The sequence below is a fragment of the Bombina bombina genome, chromosome 6 (assembly GCF_027579735.1).
Source record: "Bombina bombina isolate aBomBom1 chromosome 6, aBomBom1.pri, whole genome shotgun sequence".
Taxonomy (NCBI): Eukaryota; Metazoa; Chordata; class Amphibia; order Anura; family Bombinatoridae; genus Bombina; species Bombina bombina.
In genome coordinates, this window is record NC_069504.1 from 220,040,022 (window position 1) to 220,066,209 (window position 26,188).

General features: G+C 40.7%; 1 protein-coding gene across 1 annotated transcript in view; it reads right to left on the reverse strand.

Annotated features, from left to right (window-relative positions):
• SCAF11 (SR-related CTD associated factor 11) overlaps positions 1 to 26,188 on the reverse strand; it is a 519,944-nt gene that overhangs the window by 420,891 nt on the left and 72,865 nt on the right. Inside the window, exons 3-6 of the mRNA XM_053719207.1 lie at positions 21,751 to 21,884; positions 21,557 to 21,634; positions 20,267 to 20,370; positions 5,950 to 6,008 (exon numbers count right to left, since the gene is read on the reverse strand). Of these exons, the coding sequence (XP_053575182.1) occupies positions 5,950 to 6,008; positions 20,267 to 20,370; positions 21,557 to 21,634; positions 21,751 to 21,884 (375 nt within the window). The remainder of the gene's footprint in view (positions 1 to 5,949; positions 6,009 to 20,266; positions 20,371 to 21,556; positions 21,635 to 21,750; positions 21,885 to 26,188) is intronic.

Here is a 26,188-nt window from a genome sequence, read left to right on the forward strand (position 1 = left end):
CGTGGAATGGAATGAAGGACACGGCAAGCATTTAGAAGTTTTGATAACCTGGACTCAGTCAGGTAAATTTTCATCTCTACAGAATCTATAAGAGTCCCTAGGAAGGAGACTCTTGTGAGTGGTAATAGAGAACTCTTTTCTACGTTCACCTTCCACCCATGCGACCTCAGAAATGCCAGAACTATCTCTGTATGAGACTTGGCAATTTGAAAACTTGACGCTTGTATCAGAATGTCGTCTAGATACGGAGCCACCGCTATGCCTCGCGGTCTTAGAGCCGCCAGAAGTGAGCCCAGAACCTTTGTAAAATTCTCGGGGCCGTAGCTAACCCGAAGGGAAGAGCTACAAACTGGTAATGCCTGTCTAGAAAGGCAAATCTTAGGTACCGATAATGATCTTTGTGAATCGGTATGTGAAGGTAGGCATCCTTTAAGTCCACTGTGGTCATGTACTGACCCTCTTGGATCATGGGTAGGATGGTTCGAATAGTTTCCATTTTGAATGATGGAACTCTTAGGAATTTGTTTAAGATCTTTAAGTCCATGATTGGTCTGAAGGTTCCCTCTTTCTTGGGAACTACAAACAGATTTGAGTAAAATCCTTGCCCTTGTTCCGTCCACGGAACTGGGTGGATCACCCCCATTACTAGGAGGTCTTGTACACAGCGTAGAAATGCCTCTTTCTTTATTTGGTTTGCTGATAACCTTGAAAGATGAAATCTCCCTTGTGGAGGAGAAGCTTTGAAGTCCAGAAGATATCCCTGAGATATGATCTCCAACGCCCAGGGATCCTGGACATCTCTTGCCCACGCCTGGGCGAAGAGAGAAAGTCTGCCCCCCACTAGATCCGTTTCCGGATAGGGGGCCATCCCTTCTTGCTGTCTTAGGGGCAGTAGTAGGTTTTCTGGCCTGCTTGCCCTTGTTCCAGGACTGGTTAGTTTTCCAGGCCTGTCTGTAACGAGCAACAGTTCCTTCCTGTTTTGGAGCGGAGGAAGTTGATGCTGCTCCTGCCTTGAAGTTTCGAAAGGCACGAAAATTAGACTGTTTGGCCTTTGATTTGGCCCTGCCCTCCCACTCATTATTACAACAGTGGGAAGCCTCAGTTAACTGTTTCTATGCAGAAATATAAGTCAGCCATGTGGAAAAATTCATGCCCCAATAAGTTTTACGACAATGTACCTCACAAAAACGATTAAACATGCCAGCAAACGTTTTAAACATCCTTTTTTAAAGAGTATGTATCTCTATTGATAAGCCTGATACCAGTCCTTCTACTGCATTTAAGACTTATTACATTACTTCAGTATTAGCAGCATTTTCTTAGTCAAATTCCATTCCTTAGAAAATTACTTTACTGCATATACATTAATCAGCCTGATACCATTCGCTATCACTGCATTTAAGGCTTTACTTACATTACATCGGTATCAGCAGTATTTTCTTAGTCAATTCCATTCCTTAGAAAAATATTTTACTGCACATACCTTATTTGCAGGAGACCCCGCACGCTATTCCCTTTCTGAAGTTACCCCACTCCTCAGAATGTGCGAGAACAGCCAGTGGATCTTAGTTACTTCTGCTAAGATCATAGAAAACGCAGGCAGATTCTTCTTCCAAATACTGCCTGAGAAAAAAACAGCACACTCCGGTGCCATTTAAAAATAACAAACTTTTGATTGAAGAAATAATTAAGTATAAAACACCACACTCCTCTCACGACCTCCATCTATGTTGAGGGTTGCAAGAGAATGACTGGATATGACATGTGAGGGGAGGAGCTATATAGCAGCTCTGCTTTGGGTGATCCTCTTGCAACTTCCTGTTGGGAAGAGAATATATCCCATAAGTAATGGATGACCCGTGGACTGAATACACTTAACAAGAGAAATAAGCCTCCCTGAAGTCCTCCTGTACTCTTAAGGCTCTACACGTGAAGCTGCATGAAGCCATCTTGTAAATCAACTGCGCAACTAAAGCGCGAAAATGAGGCCCCCTCCCTCTTCATACCAGAGTTATGGGGCCTTCCTGAGTCAAATTATGTGTCTTTCAATATGCCAGGAGTAATAAAAGTCCCCAAAAGTGTTACCAACGTTTAAAACGTTTGATAAATACCAGATTACCCTAATAAAGTAATCGATTTAGCCCATCACAGTGTCTACCAGTATTTAAGCCCTTAACTGAAGCCATCATTCTATACTGAGTCTCAGAAAATGGCTTACCTTCCCTCATGGGATTTCTGTCAGTCTTCTAGCACTACCAAGTCTTGTTAGAAAAAAATGACTGAGCATACCTTAAGCAGTATAAGCCTGCAAACTGTTCCCCCCAACTGAAGTTCTCCGGTACTCAACAGTCCTGTGTGGGAACAGCCATGGATTTTAGTTACAACTAAGCAGAAATCTTCATTATTTTCTGCCTCAGAGTAAATAGTACAAACCGGCACTATTTTAAAATAAACTCTTGATTGAAGAAATAAAAACTACAAATCTAACACCACAAACTCTTTACCCTCCCGTGGAGATGCTACTTGTTAGAGCGGCAAAGTGAATGACTGGGGGGCGGAGCCTGAGGGGAGCTATATGGACAGCTTTGCTGTGTGCTCTCTTTGCCACTTCCTGTAGGGATTGAGAATATCCCACAAGTAAGGATGAATCCGTGTACTGAATACACCAAGTAAGAGAAACATTTACAGTTTTTTTTACATATTCAGTTCATGTACTTGATTTCATCTGCAAACATCACATGTTGTTGCTTATATCATAAAAGGTTATGACTGCTATTATGCCTTTAAGTAAACTTCCGAGGTCTTTTCAAAATTGATAAGATTTAATTAATTTTGTATTGACCGACAGCATAGTTAAGTTTTTTCTACTGATGGTTTCTTTGGCCCAAAGGATCCCGTATCAGTTTGTTAAACAAATTCTCCTTAATTTTCATTTGTTCATTTTTTGGTCTAAGAAATTTTTTCTATTTAAAGCTTTTAGGAGTCTAGTTCTCCCATTAACTATCGGCCAGATTACAAGTTTTGTGTTAGGAGCTGTGCGGTGCTAACGGGCAGTTTTTTCTCACCGCTCACTTACCGGCAGCACTGGTATTAAGGGTTTTTACAAACTCGGCGTTAAAAGTCAAGAAGTGAGCGTAGAGCAAAATTGTGCTCCTTACCGCACTCCAATACCAGCGCTGCTTAATTCAGCGATGAGCTGGTCGTACGTGCTCGTGCACGATTTCCCCATAGACATCAATGGGGAGAACCGACTGAGAAAAAGTATAACACCTGCCAAAAAGCAGCGTAAAACTCAGTAACGCAGCCCCATTGATTCCTATGGGGAAACACATTTTATGTTTACACCTAACACCCTAACATGAACTTGAGTCTAAACACCCCTAATCTTACACTTATTAACCCCTAATCTGCCACCCAGACATCGCCGCCACCTACATTATACTTATTAACCCCTAAACCTAAGTCTAACCCTAACACCCCCTAATTGAAATATAATTTGAATAAATCTAAATAAAATTACTATCATTATCTAAATTATTCCTATTTAAAACTAAATACTTACCTATAAAATAAACCCTAAGCTAGATACAATATAACTAATAGTTACATTGTACCTAGCTTAGGGTTTATTTTTTTATTTCACAGGCAAGTTTGTATTTTAACTAGGTAGAATAGTTAATTATTAAATAGTTAATAACTATTTAATAAACTACCTAGCTAAAATAAATACAAATTTACCTGTAAAAAAAAACCTAACCTAAGTTACACTAACACTACAATTAAATATAATTAAAGAAATTAAATAAAATTTGCTAAATTACAAAACAAACACTAAATTACAGAAAATAAAAAACTAATTACAGATCTTTAAACTAATTACACCTAATCTAATAGCCCTATCAAAATAAAAAAAGCCCCCCCAAAATAAAAAAAACCCTAGCCTAAACTACCAATAGCGCCAAAGAAATCTGCTCTTTCATGTAAAAAAAAAAAAATACAAACACCCCCCCTCAACAGTAAAACCCACCACCCACACAACCAACCCCCCAAATAAAAAACTAAAAAAACCTAAGCTCCCCATTGCCCTGAAAAGGGCATTTGGATGGGCATTGCTCTTAAAAGGGTATTTAGCTCTATTGCAGGCCCAAATCCGTAACCTAAAAAATAAACATACCCAATACACCCTTAAAAAATCCTAATACTAACCTCCGAAGATTCACTTACCGGGAGAAGTCTTCATCCAAGCGGCAAGATGTCCTCAACGAAGCCGGCAGAAGTGGTCCTCCAGACGTGCAGAAGTTTTCATCCAGACGGCATCTATCTTCATCCTTCCGGCGCGGAGCGGGTCCATCTTCAAGACATCTGACGCAGAGCATCCTCTTCAAACGATCCAAGATGGCGTCCCTTAGATTCCGATTGGCTGATAGAATTCTATCAGCCAATCAGAATTAAGGTAGAAAAAATCCTATTAAGGTAGAAAAAAATCCTATTGGCTGATGCTGATAGAATGACGTCACTTAGAGATATTCATTACGAAGCAGTCGTTTGAAGAGGATGCTCCGTGTCGGATGTCTTGAAGATGGACCGCTCCGCACCGGAAGGATGAAGATAGAAGATGCCGTCTGGATGGACCACTTCTGCCTGTGTGGAGGACCACTTCTGCCGGCTTCGTTGAGGACATCTTGCCGCTTGGATGACGACTACTCCCGGTAAGTGAATCTTCGGGGGTTAGTGTTAGGATTATTTTTTTTTAAGGGTGTATTGGGTGGGTTTATTTTTTAGGTTAGGGCTTTGGGCCTGCAATAGAGCTAAATGCCCGTTTAAGGGCAATGCCCATGCAAATGCCCTTTTCGGGGCAATGGGGAGCTTAGGTATTTTATTATTTGGGGGGTTGGTTGTGTGGGTGGTGGGTTTTACTGTTGGGGGGTGTTTTTATTTTATTTATTTTTTTACAGGGGAAAAAAAAAGCTGATTTCTTTGGGGCAATGCCCCACAAAAGGCCCTTTTAAGGGCTAGTGGTAGCTTAGTTTAGGCTAGGGTTTCTTTTTTTTTTTTTATTTTGGGGAGGCTTTTTTATTTTGATAGGGCTATTAGATTATGTGTAATTAGTTTAAAGATCTGTAATTTTTTTGTTGTTGTAATTTAGCCAATTTAATTTATTTAATTGTATTTAATGTAGGTAATTTCATTGTAGTGTTAGGTGTTAGTGTAACTTAGGTTAGGTTTTATTTTACAGGTAAATTTGTATTTATTTTAGCTAGGTAGTTATTAAATAGTTAATAACTATTTAATAACTATTCTACCTAGTTAAAAAAATACAAACTTAGCTGTAAAATAAAAATAAACCGTAAGCTAGCTACAATGTAACTATTAGTTATATTGTAGCTAGCTTAGGGATTATTTTATAGGTAAGTATTTAGTTTTAAATAGGAATAATTAAGATAATGAGAGTAACTTTATTTAGATTTATTTAAATTATATTTCAATAAGGGGGTGTTAGGGTTAGACTTAGGTTTAGGGGTTAATACATTAAATATAGTGGCTGCAAGGTTGGGGCGGCAGATTAGGGGTTAATAAATATAATGTAGGTGGCAGCGATAAGGGTGGAAGATTAGGGGTTAATATTTAACTAGTGTTTGCGAGGCGGGAGTGCAGCGGTTATGGGGTTAATATGTTAATTATAGTGTCAGGGATGTCCAAAGCAGCAGATTAGGGGTTAATAATTTTATTTTAGTGTTTGCATTGCGGGAGGGCCTCGGTTTAGGGGTTAATAGGTAGTTTATGGGTGTTAGTGTACTGTTTAGCGTATGCTGTCGGCATTTATCGATGTGCAGCGGACATGGTTCGCTATAGCGGATCAAGTCCATCCGCACAATGATAAATGGACCCCCGAGAAAGGAATGCATGCATCGACAAAAAATATAAATAAAAAAAATATATAAAAATTACCTTTTTGTACCTTGTCACACTCTAAACTTTGATTTTGTAATGCACGGTCTGCTTCTGTTCTGTTGGAGAAAAGTATGATTAACATGTAAAATAAAAAAAGTCCAATAAACTTTTTTTTTTTTAAATATATTTTAAAATACACTACCAGCGACTTAAAGGACATGAAAATGTACACCTCACAAAAATAATCACACCTTTAAGTTTAAAAACTGCATGAGCAGAGACAATGCTGTTAAAAAGGGACAGACTAGTCAAAATTAAACTTTCATGATTCAGATAGGGCATGCAATTTTGAGTTTCCAATTTACTTTTATCATCAAATTTCCTTTATCCTCTTGCTATTCTTTGTTGAAAGATAAACCTAGGAAGGCTTATGTGCTAATTTCTAAACCCTTAAAGGCCGCCTCTAATCTCAGTGCATTTTGACAGTTTTTCAAAGCTTGACAGTACTAGTTCATGTGTGCCAGATAGTGCTCAGTCCAGTGGAGTTATTTATGCATCAGCACTGATTGGCTAAAATATACGTCTGTCTTAAGAAACAAAATAAGGGGGCAAGTCTGCAGAGAATTAGACACAAGGTAATCAGAGGTAAAAAGTGTATTAATGTGTGTTGGTTATGCAAAAAACATAATTTATGTAAGAACTTACCTGATAAATTCATTTCTTTCATATTAGCAAGAGTCCATGAGCTAGTGACGTATGGGATATACAATCCTACCAGGAGGGGCAAAGTGTCCCAAACCTCAAAATGCCTATAAATACCCTCACCACACCCACAATTCAGTTTAACAAATAGCCAAGTAGTGGGGTGATAAAGAAAGGAGTAAAAAGCATCAAAGGAATTTGGAAATAATTGTACTTTATACAAAAAAAATCATAACCACCATAAAAAAGGGGGTTGGCCTCATGGACTCTTGCCAATATGAAAAATGAATTTATCAGGTACGTTCTTACATAAATTATGTTTTTGCATAACCAATACACAATAATACACTTTTTACCTCCGATTACCTTGTGTCTAATTCTCTGCAGACTTGCCCCCTTATTGTTTCTTTAGACAGACATATATTTTAGCCAATCATTGCTGACGCAAAAATAATGTAATTGGCAAGTGTCCATGAGCTAGTGACGTATGGGATAGCAATACCCAAGATGTGGAACTCCACACAAGAGTCACTAGAGAGGGAGGGACAAATTAAAAACAGCCATTTCGCTGAAAAAAAAAAAAAAAAATCCACAACCCAAATAAGTTTATTCTAAAAAAATAATAAAAACCTAAATCATAAGCAGAAGAATCAAACTGAAACAGCTGTCTGAAGAACTTAACTACCTAAAACTGCTTCGTAAGAATTTAGTAAAATGTATGCAAAGAAGACCAAGTTGCTGCTTTACAAATCTTGAATTAAGGTATCAATGACCGACTCGGAGAAACCATGTTTTGATAAAATCAAGCGTTTAATCTCCAAGCAGAAAGCCGCAGAGAAATTAGATTTGGATGTTTGAATGGACCTTGGAGTAGAAGGTCCTGCCTCAGCGGCAGAGTCCATGGTGGAAGGGATGACATGTCCACCAGATCTGCATACCAAGTCCTGCGTGGCCACGCAGGTGCTATCAAAATCGCTGAAGCTCTCTCCTGCTTGATCTTGGCAATCAGACGAGGGAGGAGAGGAAATGGTGGGAACACATAAGCCAGGCTGAAGGACCAGGGCACTGCTAGAGCATCTATGAGCGCTGCCTGGGGATCCCTTGACCTGGACCCGTAACAAGGAAGCTTGGCGTTCTGACGACACGCCATCAGATCCAGTTCTGGTTTGCTCCATAGTTGAATCAGCTGGGCAAATACCTCCGGATGGAGCTCCCACTCCCCCGGATGAAAAGTCTGCAGACTTAGAAAATCCGCCTCCCAGTTCTCTACTCCTGGGATATGGATAGCTGAGAGATGGCAAGAGTGAACCTCTGCCCACAGAATTATCTTTGAAACCTACAACATTGCCAGGGGGCTTAACGTCTTCCCTGAATCTGAAATCTCACCCTCAGATAGCAACTCCCTTGCCACGGCTTCGGAGCATTGTGAGGGTATATCGGACATAGCTACTAAAGCGTCAGAAAGCTCTGTATTTGTTCTAGCACCAGAGCTGTCTCGCTTTCCTTGTAACCCTGGCAGTTTGGACAATACCTCTGTGAGGGTATTAGTCATAACTGTCGCCATGTCTTGTAAGGTAAACGCATTGGACGCGCTATATGTACTTGGCATCACTTGAGCGGGAGTTATAGGTTCTGACACGTGGGGAGAGCTAGATGGCATAACCTCCCTTTTGTCAGTCTGAGAAACCTCTGGTGAGAAATCTTTAAATGCCATAATATGGTCTTTATAATTTATAGAAATTTCAGTACATTTGGTACACATTCTAAGAGGGGGTTCTACAATGGCTTCTAAACATAATGAACAATGAGTTTCCTCTATGTCAGACATGTTTAACAGACTAGTAATGAGACCAGCAAGCTTGGAAAACACTTTAATAAATGTGAAACTGCAATTAAACAGAAATGGTACTGTGCCTTTAAGAGAAAAAAAACTATCACATAAACTGCAAAACAGTGTTAAAAAGTAGTAAACTCTTCAAAATTTTTACAGTGTGTATAAGGGACTAAAGCAGCATTGCACCCACTTGCAAATGGATGATTAACCCTTTAGGCCCCAAACCGGATTTAAAAAACGTAAAAAAACGTTAACAGTTAAACACCTTGCCACAGTTCTGCTGTGGCTCCTACCTGCCCTCAAATACGATTTAGGGAAGAAATAAGCCCTCTATAGTGGTCCTCAGATGCTAGAGGACTCCTTTAGGGAAGCTGGATGTCTCAGTCTGAATAAGAACTGCGCATCTAGAGCGCGAAAATAGTGCCCTCCCACCATGCACTCGATGTCAGAGGGCCTTAAGAAAATACTCCTAGGAGTATCTGACTAGCCATGTGGAAACTAGGCCCCAAAAAACTATTTATCACCCTCAGAGAAAAAACGTTCTTTCTATATAACATGTAAACGTTTTGTCACTAAGAAATATGAGTATTAATATGAATATTACCCTTTTTTGTAAGCATTATCCCAGTAGTTGTTAAATCACTGCATCAGGCTTACCTCAATTATACAAGGCTCTGTCAGCATTTTCTAGATCTTATCTCTCTAGAAATAAATACACTGAACATACCTCAAAGCAGGTAATCTGCAAACCGTTCCCCCAACTGAAGTCTTTCCCATACTTTTCAGTTATGTGTGAGAACAGCAATGGACCTTAGTTACAAACCGCTAAGATCATCAACCTCCAGGCAGATTCTTCTTCTAATTTCTGCCTGAGAGTAAAACAGTACGCCGCCGGTACCGTTTAAAAATAACAAACTCTTGATTGAAGGTAAAAACTACACTAAGTCACCACATATCTCTTATACTTCCTATCTTGTCGAGAGTTGCAAGAGAATGACTGGGGGTGGCAGTTAAGGGAGGAGCTATATAGACAGCTCTGCTGTGGGTGTCCTCTTGCAACTTCCTGTTGGGAAGGAGAATATCCCACAAGTAATTGATGAACCCGTGGACTGGATACACCTTACAAGAGAAATGGCAATCTTCAGCACCTTAATCTTCTCCTGTATCTCGTCGATGGATGTCTCCCCCGCGACCATTTCACACAGATTCACATCAATATGTCGCAGCTCCAGCGACCGCTGCAACTGGCTGAAAAACAAACCCTGTGTGCTGAAACAACTTTCTCAGCATGTTTTCCAGCTTTTTGCCCATTAAACGACGAACTATCCTCAAGGGGAATAGTCGTTCGCTTCGCGAGCATAGAGATAGACCCATCCACCGGCGAGGACAAACCCTGGGCCGGGTGGCTATGATAAACCCTACGCTTAGCAGAACGTGGTAAGGCATGGATCACTTTCGAAACCGCCGATTCCAGTTGTTCCACAAAGTCTGACGGGCAACAAATCTCTCCCGAAGGAGTAACGGTTGGACCCCGGGGCACTGCATGTGCAATCGGAGATGAATGTAGGGAACACAAGAACCCTCAGAGGTGGACGGCTCAGTAGTACTAGACATCCGCTTACATTTACTGTAGATGTTGGCATGTAGAACATAGTTGAGCAGGCTGATCTACCAGAACCTCCTCACAATAAACACAGGAATGATACTTTATTAAGGAAGGAGAGCCTTCCAACGCGTCAGTCCTCCATCACTTGCGCATTTGGCTATTTATTAAAAAGGCACCTTTATACCACCAATGGCCGGGGCACTCACCACCTCCTAGGAACCGGACTACAGAAGCCGCTACGTCTCCTGCGTCACAGATCAACAGGAAGGATAGATAGCCACACCCAGTAACATAGAATGCCTGACAGGTCCACCCTGTACTAGGGAAAAAAGCGCCAAAAATGGCCGTGCAAAGCTTCCGCAAGTAACCTGAAAGTTCCACACATTGCCAGAGCCTCAACTCACACATAACGCAGCAATGACACAAATAATATCATGTATAAACCCCCCCCCCCCCGTTCAATAATCCCCCTTCCAGGAATATTAACCAATGATTCTGTAAAGATAAAAAAGGCGCCACACTGTGACCCTGTCTTCTATGTTGTTATTAATAAAAAATGAAACGATCTTACCAGAATCTACGCCATGGAAAAGGAACACGGCCCTTCAAGTGTGACAGGTTAGTAGCCTCGCTCCTGACATGGACTTGAGTGAAGAAAGCAGGCAGCAAAACTCGTCAACGCCGATTGCTTATGGAGCTGTTAATATGAGTCGGGATGGTTTCAAAGAAAGACTCTCCCTGCATCTCCGGACTCTAACTTTCGCACAGGCTCTCACTGAGAGGCTGACAGGACTACTTAAAACACCAGTCCCAATGCAAAGAGTATTACCCTCCATAAGAGACTACTCCGAAACTCCGGCACTCCTCTGCCTTTCGTCACAGGAGGATGGCAAAGAATGACTGGGGGAGGTATTTAAGCCTTTGGCTGGGGCGTCTTTGCCTCCTCCTGGTGGCTAGGTTCTTAATTCCAAATAGTAATGAATGAAGCCATGGACTCTCCTCCCCTTTAGATGGAAAACAATTTATTGAATAACCCCCCTTCCCTTATGTCCCCAACCCTAACCTCATCCATCATTAACTGCATAAGGCAATTAGCGGTTTTCTTAAAGAGATAGTGTAGCTTTTTTGTTTGGTGAGGAAATATAGTGAAAACAGCACTAAATATACTGAGGGACAATAAGGGATAAGGCAATAAAAATAAAGGAGGGGGGGGCAGAGCCTACAGCTGTTGCAGCAGGACTCGTTTGTAGTGAGCTCCTGGATCTTAACATTTTGAGAGTTAAGATTCATGTTTGACTCCTTATTTGGTCATTCTAAGCAAATCCACTCCATTCAGCTTAAGGGGATTCCAGGACTATCTTACTTTCAGCGGACCTACCTATGTTCCTCAGCTAACTCCACAGCGTCTAGACACAAGGTCGTGAGGCCTTTCCTACAAGTCTAGTAGTCTGTGTTAAAGATACAGTGTATTTATCCCCCCAGGTCACTGGGTTAACAAACCAGAGCGCTTTACTCTGGACACAACTAAGCCTACCTGTAATATTCAATATGGACGAACAGAAGAAATTGGGGACAGCGCTATTACTTATTCGAAGAACACTTTCAGAATCTTCATCTGCTATTTGACAACTGCTTTGGCGCGACTCCTACATTATATAAAGAAAAAGATAAGCCCCCAGCTCCACAGCAGAGCTCATCGGAAGCTGGATCTGAAACATCACTTAACGATATGAAAACAGAATGGGAGCAAGAGAATCGGTGGGAGATCCATTGTGAGACGCAACAGGATGCTACATTCATTAAAGTTAAAACATGGGAGCATGATAATCAATGGGCGATTCCTGGCGAGAACCAGCAGAATACTGCTCTTACTACCGCACCCGACACAGTAAAACAAACATCCTTAGCAGAGGGGAAAAGTGAACTGCATCTCACTACATTGCAGCGGCGACAGACAACACTGGCCTCAAACGCTAAAAGAAAAGGTGAATTACCCTTGGGCCAGTGCCTATCTCATGGTATGCTATTAGGGAATTTCAAGTCAGGCGAGACCAGGAGTTGCAATAGCTGCGCTCCCCAGAAGCAATGGCCCGGCTTTCAGCTGTATTGTCAGGAAGGGGTTAGTAAACAGTCCTGTTTTTCTAATTGACATGGTATCGGATGAAATAATGTGAGACAACTGATCTGCCTGCTATAACTTTCCATCTATTGGGATTTTCATACTGCGAGCCATCATATGTTTATTATAAGGGTGGTTCTTTTATCGAGGAGGCCTTGCAATGATGGCTAGCAAGCCTGAAGTTTGAAGACTCATATCTTGTATTCCTATAAGCATGGACATTCCCGTATATATATATCCCCAAATATATTAGGGTTTATTGACTCTGTAAGTTAGCTTTTGTAGTATATAATCTAGATCCTCCCATTTATATGTTGTTTATTGGTTTACCCTTTTTTTTATATATAGGACTGTGGGATTATTGGCCTTTAATTGTATAACTATTACTTGCTAGCCTTCGGCAGCACCCATGTTTGGTTTATTATGCTGCATTCCTGCCTACTCGTACTATACATCCCACAACTGCTATTGCCCATTTGATGTTGGTCCTTCTGTCTTCTCACATATACTTATCCATTGCTATCTACATTGCTTCTTGTGCTAATGTTACCACAGGCGATAGGCACTATTGATGGAAATTATATATATCAAGCATGCGTGCCATGAGGTATACCCTGAATGTAATCTTTTATTCACCCTTAATGTTATTAGCCTTCTTCTATATCAGTCTCCTGTAATTCTATCTCCAATTCACATTAAGGCTGCCATATGGGAAGTTCACTGCAACACTCACGGTAGACCTATTTCTACTTTTTAATATATTGCAATTATCTCTCAATTTGACAATATTTTATTTATTTTTTTGGTTGTTGTTACAGGCTGCTATGTTGTACTTTATTTTGGGTCCAAGAGTGGCCCTTTTGTTATTTTCCTTTATCCTCTTGAAGTTCCCCGTTGTACAAAGTCTCTTTCAGAGGTCCAAGAGAGGCCTCTACTTATCATTAGGGGAATACCTACCACACTACAGTTCACTAAAGTTTTAAGAGGATATAATGCTTAAGAAAAAAAAAAAAAAAAAAAAAAAGGAGGTTTATCTCCTAATTGTATATTTGGGCAATGCTTAACATGTATCTATGACACGGTATTATCTACAAATATTGTACTTTTCTGCTGTTAATTCTGGCCCCTGTGTGCCCACGGCATGGATCTCTATTTTATTTATGTAATTTTGCTATATATATATATATATATATATATATATATATATATATATATATATGTGTGTGTGTATATGTGTGTGTGTGTGTGTGTGTGTGTGTGTGTGTGTGTGTGTTTTTAACTCTGAATTGCATATTTTTTGTTAAAAACATAAAAAAGCGCTATGTATAAAGGTTGAGAACCCCCAACTATGCAGTACCTATAAAATGAGAGTACTAGGGATACAGTACTTTGACTGCAACACCCCTCCACAGTATCTTACCAGCTTGCTGAGTAAGGCCTTTCTCCCTCACAGAATGCTGATCCAGTAGAGAGCCCATCCAGTGCAAGTAAATATAGATATACCAGCAACCCCTCAGGTGGAAGCTAAGGGATGGACTCTGCGAAGCCAGAGGGTAATTATGGCTGAGAGATTTACCCGTGAGAGTACCGACATGTCGCTATTGAGGTGTTCCTTTACCCATTGCTCTACTCAGAATCTTTAAAAAATTATCCTGAAGTCATCCCTGAGTGAAGATGGAAGAGGGGTACTGGGTCTCAAGTCAGGTCTGAGCACCCAATAAACAATAATATAAAAAATAAGATCTTGCTTGCAGTGCACCTCTCTCAACCTCTCTCCTCAGAGGCCAAGAACAAACCGAGTGGGCAGAGGAGTTGGGAGGGATTAAAGCTCTTGTGAGGGTTCTTGACCTCCTCCTAATAACAGGAAATATATCCCACATGTTATGAACACCCATGGACTCTCCTCATCTTACAAAAGAAATATGTATCTTACATTTACTTATCAAATGATGCAGTATTTTTATATGAACCCTTTTAGAGGAACCCGCTACTACTGAGCATTTTCAGAGTTGTCAGGGGGCAGAACTACTGCCCATTTAAAATTCAGAGTCTTTTTGTTATTTGTTAGTTATGCAGTTCCACTGTATTTAATGGCCCTTTATGCAACACTGCAAGCTTTTAGAGAGAGATCAATGAATTGATAATTAATTAGTAATGGAGAATAAGGTTTATTAAAACTATGGAGAGTAGGGGGCGGGGCCGCATGCCAATGAACATGGCCGCACAAGAGAACCTAAGCCTAATATTAAAATCACCTAAGGAAGCTCATGCAGAAACTGAGAAAAACCATCTTGTTCAGCACTCAAGCCCCCTGGGCATAGATGGGGTCATATTGAAAGTTAATAAGGGGCCATATTCAGCTCGATAGCTGTGGTTTTCCTGACCGCGGCTCTTTTCTGCAAAGCCCGCGAATAGCCTCCCTCCTCCATCTCCCAGAGATCATGGCACACTGGAGGGCATAATGAGCTACGCATTGATATACAAGAAAAGGCCAAATCTGGATAGACATCGACAAGGTGAGATCAGCAGCCGACATACAGAGTATTAGAGACACTCAGTAGAAGTCGCCATCTTGCATCTCTTGCGTTTGTTATCTCCACAGTATGGACACCACTGAACACGATGGAGTTTTACTCAACAATACATACATTACTTAATGCATTTGAATGCAAAATGGATAACGCATTTGCTGACCTTATTTCTACGGTCCAATCTGCGACTGCGGAGGGCTGCTCAGATTCCCCTGACCCAGAGAAGCCCATACAGATGCCGATCAGAAATATAATGGCAACAGGGCAGTCTGGGTCTTACCTTGTAATACAGCCATCTCAGAAAGGATCGGGCAGTGAAGAGGGCAAGGCTTACACATCTTCTCCTCATCTCCTAAACCTAACAGCCAATAGATCACGTCTACAAGATGACTGTTCAATGTGGATAGGTGTGCACATAGATCCTGGCACTCCTGAGCCGATTCTTGACAAAGAAGGTGTAGTTGGCTGTATCGGCCATGAATTGAAAAGCAGGTCTTTCAATGCAAGAATGGATGTGGTGAGGAAAATTGGTCCCCAGCAGTTCTTAGATGACGATCTTAGAGGGCTCACAAAGGACATTAGTCTAACAATCCGGCTGCTCTGGAGGGTCGGAGTGGGCTGATTTATCCGTTATGTTAAGGCACTTGGTTGGAATTAGTACTCTGCAACAGGGTTCAAACTTACTTTCACAGGTAACACATCTCAGTCGCCTATGAGGACATTGATGTTTGAAACCAGACTGAGCTCACTCCTAACCATGTGGGACTATTAGTACATTATAGTAACTAGGCATGATAAGTTTTTACTTGAGGCTTTCACGGATTTCCTTTTATATACGCACCTTACGTTAACCAGCATATGCTTTTAACTTCCCACACTTTCATTCCATGTACATTAAGCTGGATCTCAATTACTGTTTTTACGATGGTTACAAAATATATTGAACGCAGGAGTTAGACAATTTGTTTCACTTCAGTATAATTGCTAGGGTTTGATGATATTACCTAAACAATAACATCTGCCTGTATTCTCATTTATGGCTCTTGCATGCTATGGGAGAGTTGTTTCCACCTGTTTCCCCAAGCATACTCATTTACTTATACTTGAGGTTTAGAATTAAACATTGGTGAATCCCACAGCCCACCCACTACACTCAGTTAATACTGTCATAGATATATGCCCTTATTTGCCGTTACCGTTGTATATTAGTCTTTTCTCCCCCTGTTTTATGTACATCTATCTAAGACTTTGGGATATATTACTATTATGACTCTTATATTCACTCGTTCAGATTAGGGGGCTAGAGTGCAGTAAGTTTATATTTTAAAGTTTCAAGGACCTAGTAAGCATTTGCATGGGGGATTTCAGCTTCAAGCTGGATTCCTGGGCTCCCTTATGTGGTGCAAAAGCAGGTTATACGAAGTATTCTCCTGACAGATAGATCCCACTCAATGGGCTTAACTACATCTTTTTACCCATCCCTATTCCCTCGCCCTCCAACCACAACAACACTAATTCATTAGCATTTTATACAATAGACTTTTCACCGTGTGTAGCAGGGGCACCTTATAGTAATATGGGCCTCATAACTTCATTGACACTATTTTATAACTAAGCTACTGTAGCACATATCAGGCAAGTTGATACCATGGAAATGATGATTTGTCCTGCCTTAAATTCTGTTCATATATTTCTCATATGAAGACATTTAGCTTATAGCTTTAAGTAATAGGAATGGGTAGATATTGGACTTATCCACAGAAACAAGTGTAGCAATTAACCTTGGAGACACTACAGTGTATGTTACATAAGACTCCATATACTCAACACAAGTCTGTGTTATGGGGAATTTAGATAGTTTTAGCCCGGTGGAAGAAAGTTTTCCCCATACTTACAATATATATTATACCACTGTGCCCTAGTTCAGTTACTCCCTAAGTGATGTCCAAATATGTATCATATGGTTCACTACTCACCCCATCACACATTGTATCCAACCTAATTGACCTCTATAGCCATTCTTAACCTTAAATCATGTAGCAGTAAGAGAGGCTTAATTTAGCTCAGGGTAAAATTACTCCTATTCCTATATTTACATCTCATGCCCTCCCTTCACTATCATTATTTCTATGCTTAGGTTATGCTGGACAGCTCCGCCTCCACCCCCCTCTATCTACCTCCCCCCTTTCAAAAAAAAAAAAAAAAAGGGAGTGGCTCTTGCCCGCTGTATTTTCCTTCTCCTCTATACTTTAAGGCCCGAAAATGTGGCCTGGTCATAAGCTTCCTCCCCACGTAATGTTTCTATTAGATCATATGGACACAATAGTGGTCCCCTAGCATGGTGGGGAGTATTCAGTATGTTATATATTATAACAAGAAAAAAAACAAAATTTATGCTTACCTGATAAATTTCTTTCTTTTGCGATGTACCGAGTCCACAGATTCATCCTAACTTGTGGGATATTGTCCTTCCTGACAGGAAGTAGCAAAGAGCACCACAGCAGAGCTGTCTATATAGCTCCCCCCTTAACTCCACCCCCCAGTCATTCGACCGAAGGCCAAGGAAGAAAAGGAGAAACTATAAGGTGCAGAGGTGACAAGTTTACATAAAAAAAAAAAAAAAAATACTACTATCTGTCTTGAAAAGACAGGGCGGACCATGGACTCGGTAGATCGCAAAATAAAGAAATTTATCAGGTAAGCATAAATTTTGTTTTCTTTTGCATGATGTACCGAGTCCACGGATTCATCCTAACTTGTGGGATACCAATATCAAAGCTTTAGGACACGGATGAAGGGAGGGACAAGACAGGAACCTAAACGGAAGGCATCACTGCTTGCAAAACCTGTCTCCCAAAAATAGCCTCCAAAGAAGCAAAAATATTAAAATTTATAAAATTTTGAAAAGGTATGAAGCGACGACCAAGTCGCAGCCTTACAAATCTGTTCAACAGAAGCATCATTTTTAAAAGCCCATGTGGAAGCTACCGCTCTAGTAGAATGAGCTGTAATCCTTTCAGGAGGCTGCTGTCTAGCAGTCTCATAAGCCAAACGGATGATGCTTTTCAGCTAAAAGGAAAGAGAAGTCGCCATAGCCTTTTGACCCCTACGCTTTCCAGAATGGACAACAAAGAAGATGTTTGACGAAAATCTTTGGTTGCCTGCAAATAAAATTTCAAAGCACGAACCACGTCCAAGTTGTGCAACAGACGTTCCTTCTTACGAGAAGGATTAGGACACACTAACAGGAATATCAGTCAAGAAATTGTTGTTCCTTCTCTAACAACCTTAGGTAGGAACTCAGGCTTGGTACGCAAAACCACCTTATCAGCATGGAACACAAGATAAGGAGAGTCACATTGTAATGCAGATAGTTCAGAAACTCTTCGAGCTGAAGAGATAGCAACTAGGAACAAAACTTTCCAAGATAAAAGCTTCATATCTATGGAATGCATGGGTTCAAACGGAACCCCCTGAAGAACTCTAAGAACTAAATTTAGACTGCATGGCGGAGCAATAGGTTTAAACACAGGCTTAATTCTAACTAAAGCCTGACAAAAAGCCAGAACATCTGGAACATCTGCCAGACGCTTGTGCAACAAAATAGACCGAGCAGATATCTGTCCCTTTAGGGAACTAGCTGATAATCCTTTCTCCAATCCCTCTTGGAGAAAAAAACAAAATCCTAGGAATCCTGATTTTACTCCAGGAGAAGCCTTTGGATTCGCACCAAAAGAGATATTTACGCTATATCTTATGATAAATTTTCCTGGTAACAGGCTTTCGAGCCTGAATCAAGGTATTTATGACTGACTCAGAGAAACCCCGCTTTGATAGAATCAAGCGTTCAATCTCCAAACAGTCAGTTGCAGAGAAATTAGATTTGGATGCTTGAATGGACCTTGAATCAGAAGGTCCTGTCTCAATGGCAGAGACCATGGTGGAAGGGATGACATGTCCACCAGGTCTGCATACCAAGTCCTGCGTAGCCACGCAGGCGCCATTAAAATCACTGATGCTCTCTCCTGTTTCATTCTGGCAATCAGACGTGAAAGTAGAGGGAAAGGTGGAAACACATAAGCCAGGTTGAACGACCAGGGTACTGCTAGAGCATCTATCAGTACAGCCTGAGGATCCCTTGACCTGGAGCCGTAACAAGGAAGTTTGGCGTTCCGACGAGACGCCATCAGATCCACAGTTTAACACCTCTTCTCTTTACTCTTCCTGCTTAGAGCCAGCAAAGAGAATGATTGGGGGTGGAGTTAAGGGGGGAGCTATATAGACAGCTCTGCTGTGGTGCTCTCTTTGCTACTTCCTGTCAGGAAGGACAACATCCCACAAGTTGGATGAATCCGTGGACTCGGTACATCATGCAAAAAGAAAGAAGTCTCATCTTACATAGTCCAGACCGGTTTGACATTAGGTAATTAAACTCTAAAGTAATCCTTGCACTTCTTATACCCACCTCATACTGTAGACATTCAATATTCTTTCACTAATCTGCGCTAAATGCAATATAGCTCTACATGATATAAAATTATCTAAATCATTGTTTAATTGTAGGAATTACAGTTTATACATATGTTTGTAATGTTCATGGGATACTAATGTATATCCTGACTATACATGGTAACGGTTTATGGACACATTTACTTTGTAACATTGTTCTATGACTTCAATAAAAAAAAATATGGAGAGTAGTTGGTAAAGTAGACCCTCCACCGATCTGGATGATTGGTGTAAATAAGCAAACACTTTGCATGTCCATGTTACACTTATTAAATAAGACTGAGCAAAAACTGGTATTCTGACTAGCGTGTTGTGATTTGGAGAGCATTGTCAGGGAATCAAAGGAAATATGAACTGGTGAACAACAAGGAGTATCTATAAATGTTCTTCTAGTAAGAATTTTATGAAAGTTGTTTTCTGCCCTGTACAGTCTTTATATTTTATTTGGTTTAAGGATAAATACGGAATGATTTCAAATTTATATAGAACACTAATAAGGAGTTACAGATTTTGCTTACAATCAAAAGCACATGCTGCTAACATAAGCACTGTCATTCTATAGAGTCCATTATAGAACTACTGCTGCATTATTCAACAAATTAAGTTTGAAATCAGTGCATGGCAATTCCTTTTCATAGTTTACCGGATGTCAAGCAGACTTACCTTCTTCATGCCAATACTCCATGCCCTCCACCGATCTTTGGCTAAAACACCCTTCCAGAAGGCCGACCTCTACCTCATAGACCTTGCGGTATTCTGGGACTTGGTAGTTCCCAGCTTACCTAGCCTAGAATGGATCCAGCCACACTGGGCTAAATGTTAGGTTTGGCTGACAGAAGCAGCCATTATGGATAAATGGGAGGCACCAAACCATGGCACCTGGGCCTAATTGTCAGGTGCCCTAGCTTGATAAGCCTAGCCTTAATCTATGAGTATCATTCTTTAAACACTTTGTTTTGGACTATTTCCCCAAAACCACCACCCCCAAACATACTTGGTTTAAAATGATAGTTTATGCATATATTTTAAACAGAAATTTTTTAAAAAGGATTACCAAAAAAAAAATCACTGACCTGATGCATATTTTGTTACAGAGAGAGCAAAGGGAACAACTATGATTGCAACTGGAGTAGCAGCTGTCGTGTGTTTCTTTCAGTCTTCGAGACTTTACTTGGATCTTAATGGACAGAGAATATATACAATGTAATTTAGAAATGAAAAAACAAGCAGGACACACATTATAAACAGGACTGTAAGCTCATACTACTGATGTCAGATACATTATCCTAAGAAAACCTATTTTGAAGTTATCAAAAGAAAAAGTCTGAGGATTGCTACTACAAAATAAAATTTGGAATTTATTCACCAGAACTCATGCTATTATATGGTTTGTTAAGGAGATTTGAAGGGACAGTACATTTTTATATAGAGAGTCTAACCATTCTTTTGAGCCTTTTTATTTTAAAAGATTTTTCTTTTTCAAAAACAGTATAGTATATTATAGCCCTACGATTTAATTAGAAATATTTTTGCATATCATGTTTATGATATGAGTCTGGCTTCCAGATTTCCTTGCTAGTGCCTGATTTTTAAATAAACATATCAATCCCTAGGGTAGGCATTTTTTCACAACAAAATTGAGAAAAGTAATTAAAAACAATAAATATCTTTAAAAGTGTACCCTTTTCTATAGTCAAAAGGATAATATGGTAAGGCATGGCTTTGTATGTGACTATTTATGGCAACTTAAAAATTCATACTACTCAGTTGTAAATTAGTTAAGGATTACAACATTACTAATCTACTTAAAGAGACAAGCAAAGTCAAATCTCTTAGCTGTTTATGTATACTACGCACATATAAAAATGACTAGTGTACCATTAATTTACTTAAATAATTTTATAAAAAAAGGTTAACGTTTGCTGGGGTTGTATAGCCCAAGCTTAAAAAGGGATATAAAACCCAAAAAATGTCTCTTGCTTTTCAGACAGAGCATACAATCAGTGCACCTATACACAGAAAGATCAGCATATATACACATAGTATAAATATGTTCAATCAAGTACTATGCTAAAAAAAAAGATGTGAATGTAAAATTACTCTTTTTTTTAAAAAAAGCATTTCAAACTTCCATTTTGTTAGTAAAATGTTTGTTAGTAAAAAGTTTTCCAATTGCTGTATCAAGCAAAAATGAACTCTACATATGATTATGTATACATTTTCAAGCTCAATATTGCAAATGAAGATGGTTCAGATGTGTACATTTTTATTAATTTAGGTGTACACATGGGCAAAAGTGGCGTATTAATCTTCCATATATCTTCAACACACAATTAACTACAGAAATTATATTATATTCTTACCTTTGTGAATGCCCCACTTTGATTGATTTTATAAACTGCTTTGAAAAGTTTTCGATCAACAGGACAGGATGTGGATGTCTGAAAAAGTTTAAACAAATAAAAATGATGTAGGAACACCAATATTTCACACTACTGAAATGCAAGTAATCTAGGGCTAGGTCTTGCAAGGTATGAGTTCAGTTATGAGCACTTACTTCAGACCACTTTAGAATACATGCCACACAGAATGCATGGTAACAATTTTCAGGAATGCCAACATCTTGTGTAAGAAAGTTCAGACAAATGGGACATCTCTGCTTCGCATAACTGGATACATCATTAGTTATACCTAAAGGACAAGAGTGCAATGTATGTAAAGGACAGCACAAAATGCATAGAATTTACTAGAATATGAGCATTTCAAAATGCATAAATACACATACACACATAGAAGGGGCTAACTACCCCGAAACGTTATTAAAATAAATGTGCAGATTATCAATCCAGCAAGTGCCATCTTCAACCTAGTGGCATACATATATGGGGAATTGGGATATTTTGATGTATAAATGTCACAGAAAGGATTAAACCAACCCTTTACACTTTAGCACAAATTGACATAACCAATACACTTCAGGCAAGTCTGACTTCAGTGGGTGCAAGGGTCAATAAAACACTCACCAGTCTGTACTAGACCCAGAAAAACAGAATTTATGCTTACCTGATAAATTACTTTCTCTTGCGGTGTATCCAGTCCACGGATTCATCCTTAACTTGTGGGATATTCTCATTCCCTACAGGAAGTAGCAAAGAGAGCACACAGCAAAGCTGTCCATATAGCTCCCCCTCTAGCTCCACCCCCAGTCATTCGACCAAAGGTTAGGAAGAAAAAGGAGAAACCATAGGGTGCAGTGGTGACTGTAGTTTAAACAAAAAAATTTTTACCTGACTTAAATGCCAGGGCGGGCCGTGGACTGGATACACCGCAAGAGAAAGTAATTTATCAGGTATACATAAATTCTGTTTTCTCTTGCAAGGTGTATCCAGTCCACGGATTCATCCTTTACTTGTGGGATACCAATACCAAAGCTTTAGGACATGGATGAAGGGAGGGAACAAGACAGGTACCTTAAACGGAAGGCACCACACTGCTTGCAAAACCTCTCTCCCAAAAATAGCCTCCGAAGAAGCAAAAGTATCGACTTTGTAAAATTTGGCAAAAGTATGCAGTGAAGACCAAGTCGCTGCCTTACAAATCTGTTCAACAGAAGCCTCATTTTTGAAAGCCCATGTGGAAGCCACTGCTCTGGTAGAATGAGCAGTAATTCTTTCAGGAGGCTGCTGGCCAGCAGTCTCATAGGCCAAACGGATGATGCTTTTCAGCCAAAAGGAAAGAGGTAGCAGTCGCTTTCTGACCTCTCCTCTTACCAGAATAGATAACAAAGAAAGAAGATGTTTGTCTGAAATCCTTAGTTGCTTGTAAATAGAACTTTAAAGCACAAACTACATCAAGATTGTGTAATAGACATTCCTTCTTCGAAGATGGATTAGGACACAGAGAAGGAACAACTATTTCCTGGTTAATATTCTTGTTAGAAACAACTTTAGGAAGAAAACCAGGCTTGGTACGCAAAACTACCTTATCTGCGTGGAACACCAGGTAAGGTGAATCACACTGTAAGGCAGATAATTCTGAAACTCTTCTAGGAGAAGAGATAGCTATCAAAATCAAAACTTTCCAAGATAACAACTTAATGTCTATGGAATGTAAAAGTTCAAACGGAACCCCTTGAAGAACTGAAAGAACTAGATTCAAACTCCATGGCGGAGCCACAGGTTTATAGACAGGCTTGATTCTGACTAAAGCCTGAGCAAACGCATGAACGTCTGGTACCTCTGGCAGACGCTTGTGTAACAGGATAGACAAAGCAGATATTTGTCCTTTTAAGGAACTAGCTGACAATCCTTTCTCCAATCCTTCTTGGAGGAAAGACAATATCCTGGAAATCCTAATCTTACTCCATGAGTAACCCTTGGATTCACACCAACAAAGATATTTCCGCCATATCTTATGGTAGATTTTCCTGGTGACAGGCTTTCTAGCCTGAATCAGAGTATCTATAACTGACTCAGAGAAACCCCGCTTTGATAGAATTAAGCGTCCAATCTCCAAGCAGTCAGACGTAGAGAAACTAAATTTGGATGCTTGAACGGACGCTGTATCAGAAGATCCTGCCTCCATGGTGGGACAGATGACATGTCCAATAGGTCTGCATACCAAGTCCTGTGTGGCCACGCAGGCGCTATCAGAATCACCGAAGCCTTCTCCTGCTTGATTCTGGCAACCAGACGCGGGAGGAGAGGAAACGGTGGAAAAACATAAGCCAGATTGAAGGACCAAGGCGCTGCTAGAGCATCTATCAATACCGCCTTGGGATCCCGGGACCTGGACCCGTAGAGAGGAAGTTTGGTGTTCTGACAGGACGCCATCAGATCCAACTCTGGGGTGCCCCATAGCTGAGTAAGCTGGGCAAATACCTCCGGGAAGTTTCCACTCCCCGGGTGAAAAGTCCGACAACTTAGAAAATCCGCCTCCCAGTTGTCTACTCCTGGGATGTGAATTGCTGAGAGATGGCAGGAGTGATCCTCCGCCCACCTGATTATTTTGGTTACTTCCGTCATCGCTAGGGAACTCTCTGTTCCCCCCTGATGATTGACATAAGCTACAGTCGTGATGTTGTCCGAAGCTAGTTGAGGCCATGCCTGAAGAGCGTTGAATATCGCCCTCAGTTCCAGAATGTTTATCGGGAGAAGAGTTTCTTCCCAAGACCATAAGCCCTGAGCTTTCAGGGAGTCCCAGACCGCACCCCAGCCTAACAGACTGGCGTCAGTCGTTATGATGATCCACTCTGGCCTGCGGAAACATATTCCTTGAGAATGGTGATCCTAAGACAACCACCAGAGAAGAGAATCTCTTGTCTCCTGGTCCAACTGAATTTGAGGAGACAAATCTGCATAATCCCCATTCCACTGTTTGAGCATGCATAGTTGCAGTGGTCTGAGGTGTATCCGAGCAAAAGGGACTATTGTCTCCATGCACTGAGCCACAGATGGCCGAAGAATGGAATAAAGAGCTCGGCAAGTAGTTAACAGTTTTAGCTTTCTGACCTCCGTCAGAAATATTTTCATTTCTACCGAGTCTATCAGGGTTCCTAGGAATGGAACTCTTGTGAGGGGGGAGAGAGAGAACTCTTTTTGATGTTCACCTTCCACCCGTGAGACCTCAGAAAGGCAAATACAATCTCCGTGTGAGACTTGGTTCTTTGGAAAGTTGACGCCTGAATTAAGATGTCGTCTAGGTAAGGCGCCACTGCTATGCCCCGCGGTCTTAGAACCGCCAGGAGGGACCCTAGCACCTTTGTGAAAATTCTGGGAGCTGTGGCCAACCCGAAAGGAAGAGCCACAAACTGAAAATGCTTGTCCAGAAAGGCGAACCTGAGAAACTGGTGATGATCTTTGTGGATAGGAATGTGCAGATACGCATCCTTTAGATCCACGGTATTCATATATTGACCCTCCTGGATCATTGGTAAGATTGTCCGAATGGTCTCCATCTTGAATGATGGGACTCTGAGGAATTTGTTTAGAATTTTGAGATCCAGGATTGGTCTGAAAGTTCCTTCTTTTTTTGGGAACCACAAACAGGTTTGAGTAAAACCCCAGTCCTTGTTCTGCAATTGGAACTGGGTGGATCACTCCCATTGTATGTAGATCTTCTACACAGCATAAAAACGCCTCTTTCTTTGTCTGATCTGTAGACAGACGAGAAATGTGGAACCTTCCCCTTGGAGGAGAGTCCTTGAATTCTAGAAGGTATCCCTAGGCTACAATCTCTAATGCCCAAGGATTGTGTAAATCTCTTGTCCAGGCCTGAGCGAAGAGAGAGTCTGCCCCCAACTAGATCCGGTCCCAGATCGGGGGCTACCCCTTCATGCTGTCTTGGTGGCAGCTGCAGGCTTTTTGGCCTGTTTACCCTTATTCCAGCCCTGGTAAGGTTTCCAGTTTGCTTGGGCTGTAAAGCGTTACCCTCTTGCTTTGCAGCCGGAGAGGATGAAGCGGGGCCGTTCCTGAAATTGCGAAAGGAATGAAAATTAGCTTTGTTATTTGTTTTAAAGGCTTTGTCCTGAGGGAGAGCATGGCCTTTTCCCCCGGTGGTATCTGAAATAATCTCTTTCAATTCAGGCCCGAATAGGGTCTTCCCTTTGAAAGGAATGTTCAAAAGCTTGGATTTAGACGACACATCGGCCGACCAGGACTTTAGCCATAGCGCCCTGCGCGCCAAAATGGCGAAACCTGAATTTTTCGCCGCTAACTTAGCTATTTGGAAAGCGGTGTCAGTGATAAAAGCATTAGCTAGCTTTAGAGCCTTAATTCTATCCATAATTTCCTCATATGAGGTCTCCGTCTGGAGCGAGTCTTCCAGCGCCTCAAACCAGAAAGCAACTGCAGTAGTTACAGGAATAATCCAGGCAATGGGTTGGAGAAGAAAACCTTGTTGAACAAAAATTTTAAGTAAACCCTCTAATTTTTCTATCCATAGGGTCTTTAAAAGCACAACTGTCTTCAATTGGTATGGTTGTGCGTTTAGCTAGT